This window comes from Vespa crabro, chromosome 20 (genome assembly GCF_910589235.1).
Source record: "Vespa crabro chromosome 20, iyVesCrab1.2, whole genome shotgun sequence".
Classification (NCBI taxonomy): domain Eukaryota; kingdom Metazoa; phylum Arthropoda; class Insecta; order Hymenoptera; family Vespidae; genus Vespa; species Vespa crabro.
Window position 1 is genome coordinate 1,236,718 of NC_060974.1, and position 3,630 is coordinate 1,240,347.

The following is a 3,630-nucleotide window of genomic DNA, read 5'->3' on the forward strand; positions in this document are numbered from 1 at the left end:
TAACGATAATAACTAGAAAAATAACGATAATAACGATAATAACTTTAATAAAAATTATAATAATGATTATTTCTATATTAAAGTTAATCATATCGATAATTATAAAAATATCAATAACAACGATAATAATATCGATAATTATGAAAAATAAAAATAATAATAATAATAATATTAATAACCATAATAATAATAATAACGATAATAGCGATAATGTCGATAATAACGATAATAACTTTAATAACTATATTACTTTATTTTTTGATGGTCTGAGAATTTTACGCACTGACCCAGGGACCCTGCCCAATAGAGGAACCCTTCACCAATTGGGTCCCCTGTTAAAGTCCCTGGAATGTCGGGCTCACCGTTGGAATAGGCACTACCGACTAAACACATATCTATCCTAGTAGCATTGTGAAACAATTCAGGCAACACCATGTGACTTTACATCAGGATGGCGCCGATGCATCATGCGCCTTAACTGGACTTCCTCTTCGGCTCTACGTGGCAGGAACCTGGAACAACGTTGGTGGCACGTCTATGGGCAGAACATCTCCTTCCTCTCTTACGTAAAATTGCCCTCGTGTACCAGGCCACCTTGTTCTAATCCTTCAGCCCTCTCAGCATTTTCTCGACAACGTTATTCAGCGTGATGTCTCCGACGTCCTGCTACAAGGTAAATCGTTCGGCGCTCCACCGGGTACATATGAAGAACGTGTGGTGAGCGTCGTCTTTGATCGAGTCCCCATAGTGGCAGTTGCCGTCTGCTACATTCCTCATTATTGCGAGGTAGGAGCGGAACAGGCGATGGCCTGTCAAGAATTGGGTAAGGTAGAAATCGACATCTTGCACCTCTCGATTTATCCAGTTATCTAGTCGACTGATGAGTCGGGCAGTCCATCTGCCCCTAGGTTCCTGCTCCCATTTGCTTTTCCAGGCTTCGATGCAATTACACCAGGCGTTCTTTAATACCTCGTCCTTCCACAGAACGGGCTTCTGCTGATGGACGAATTGTCTCTCCTTGGCTAGTAGGTCAAACGGGATTATCCCGGCGACAACTATCACTGCGGGCTCTGAGACCGTGCGCTAGGAGCAAGCGATTCGGTGAGCGCCCCTCCTCTGTAACGTGGCTATGTGCTTGCGATATTTCTCATTTCGCAGTACCTCGGCCCATACTTCCGTGCCGTACAGCATCACTGCTTCGGCGGCAGGCATAAGTAGTCGCCTTATGCACGGTCGGGGACCGTTGACATTGGCCATGAGTCTGTCCAGCGTTGCTACTAATTTTGCCGCCTTGTCTGCTGCCATCATTATATGCTCTCCGTAATTAAGTTTGCAATCGAGCATTACTCCTAGGTACTTGAGAGCTGAACTAATCCGGAACGCCGCGTTTCCCACGGTGAAGCTGCGCAAGGTGTTGATGCGCTACTAACGAAGGTTAGTAGCACGATTTCAGTGTTCTAAATAATGTTATTACTATTATTATTATCGTTATTATCACTATTATCGTTATTATTATTATTATCATAATTGTTATTATCGATATTATCGTAATTATCATTATTATCCTTGTTATTATTATTATTATTATTATTATTATTTATAATTATAATAATAAAAATAATAATATAATTAATATTGATAATATTAACTCCGATAATAATATAAATAACGATAATAACGATTACGACGATAATAAAGATTAATACATTAATAGCAATAACATTGAAAATAATGATTATAACGATAATGACGATAATTACCATAATAACGGTGAAAACGATAATAACTATAATCATAATAATAACGATAATAACGTTAATAAAAAGAATAATAAAAGTAATACTATTAATAACAATTATAACTTTAATAACGATAACAACAACGATAATTATCATAATAACGATAATAACGATAATAACGATAATAACGATAATAATAACAATACTTATAATAATAAAGAAAAAACCGATAATATTAATAATAGCGATATTAACGTTAACAACGATAACAACGATAGTAATGATAATGACGATAATAACGATAACAACGAAAGTAATAATAATAATGTTCATGACGATAATAACGGTAATAATAGCGATATAATAAATAATAACGTTAATAAGGGAAATAAAGATAACTATAACATTAGTGATAATGACGATAATAATAATAATAACGATAATAACGATAGCAACCATAATAAAAGCGATAAAAACGATTATATCGGTAATAATAAACATCATAACAGTAATAACTGTTATCATGACGATAATAACGATAATACCGATATTAAAAACAATAACGATAATAACGATATTAATGATAATAATAACATTCATAATAATAATAATTATATTTGGAACGATAATAATATTATTACGGATAACATCGATAATAACGATAATAAGGTTAATGACGATAATAACCATAATAAATTTAATGATAACGATAATAACAATAATAACGGTTATATCGAAATTAACGATAATAATTTCGATATTAAAAATAATAATGGTAATTCCGATAATAAAGGTAATAATTGTAATAAAATTAATTACGATAATAATAATGATAATAATAAACATAACGATAATAACGATAATAACGATAATAATAACGATAATTATAGTAACAAAAGTAATAATAATAATAATAATAGAAATAATAATAATATCGATAATAAATAAAATAACGATATTAATAACGATAGTTACAATAATAATAATAGTAGTAATAATAATGATAATTATAAAAATAACGGTAATAATAACGATAATAATAATAGTAACGATTAGAACGACAAGAATAATAATAACGAAAAAAAGGATAATAACGATAATATCGATATTAACGATATTAGCGATGGCCCTGATGTACCGAGCCACATTGTTCCACTCCCCCAGAACTCGGAGCATTTTTTTGACAACGTTGTCTGGCGAGATTTTTCCGAGGTCTTGCTCCAAGGAGAGTCGTTCTACGCTCCTCCGGGCACATTTGAAGAACATGTGGTAGGCGCCGTCGACGGTAGAGTCACCATAGGGGCAGTTGTCATTTACAACCTTCCTCATTTTTTCGAGGTAGGAGCAGAACAGACCATGCTCTATCAAAAATTGTGTGATGTAGAAGTCTATCTCCCCCGCCTCCCGGTTGAGCCAGCTGTCTACCCGACTGATGAGTCGGGCCGTCCATCTGCCCCTAGGCTCCTGTTCCCATCTGCTTTGCCAGGTCTCGATGCAGATAGACCTGGTGAGTCTTGATGCCTCCTCCTATTCCAAAACGGGCCTTTGCTGGTGGACGAATTGTCTCTCCTGGGCTAGTAGATCGATCGGGATTACCCCCGCGACGACTAGCATCGCGGGCTCAGAGAACATGCGGTAGAAGCACGCGATTCGGAAAGCGCTCCTCCCCTGTACCGCGGCTATGCGATTGCGGTATTTCTCGTGTCGGAGCGCCTCAGCCCAAACTTTCGCGCCTTACAGCATCACTGCTTAGGCACATCAAATCATTAGTCGCTTTATGCACGGGCGTTCGCCATAACTGTGTCAAGCGAGGCTACTACTTTTTCCGCCTTGTCTGCTGCCCTAATTATGTGCTATCCAAAATTGAACTTTTTGTAGAGCATTCTACCTA

General features: G+C 36.3%; 1 protein-coding gene across 1 annotated transcript; it reads right to left on the reverse strand.

The window, feature by feature from the left end:
• Window positions 1-666: 666 nt before the first annotated feature.
• On the reverse strand, window positions 667-1,344 carry LOC124431206. The gene is made up of 2 exons (XM_046978811.1): window positions 1,162-1,344; window positions 667-1,083 (listed from the first exon to the last, which is right to left on the reverse strand). The coding sequence occupies exons 1-2, from the start codon at window positions 1,342-1,344 to the stop codon at window positions 667-669; spliced, it is 600 nt and encodes a 199-aa protein (XP_046834767.1).
• Window positions 1,345-3,630: the final 2,286 nt, after the last annotated feature.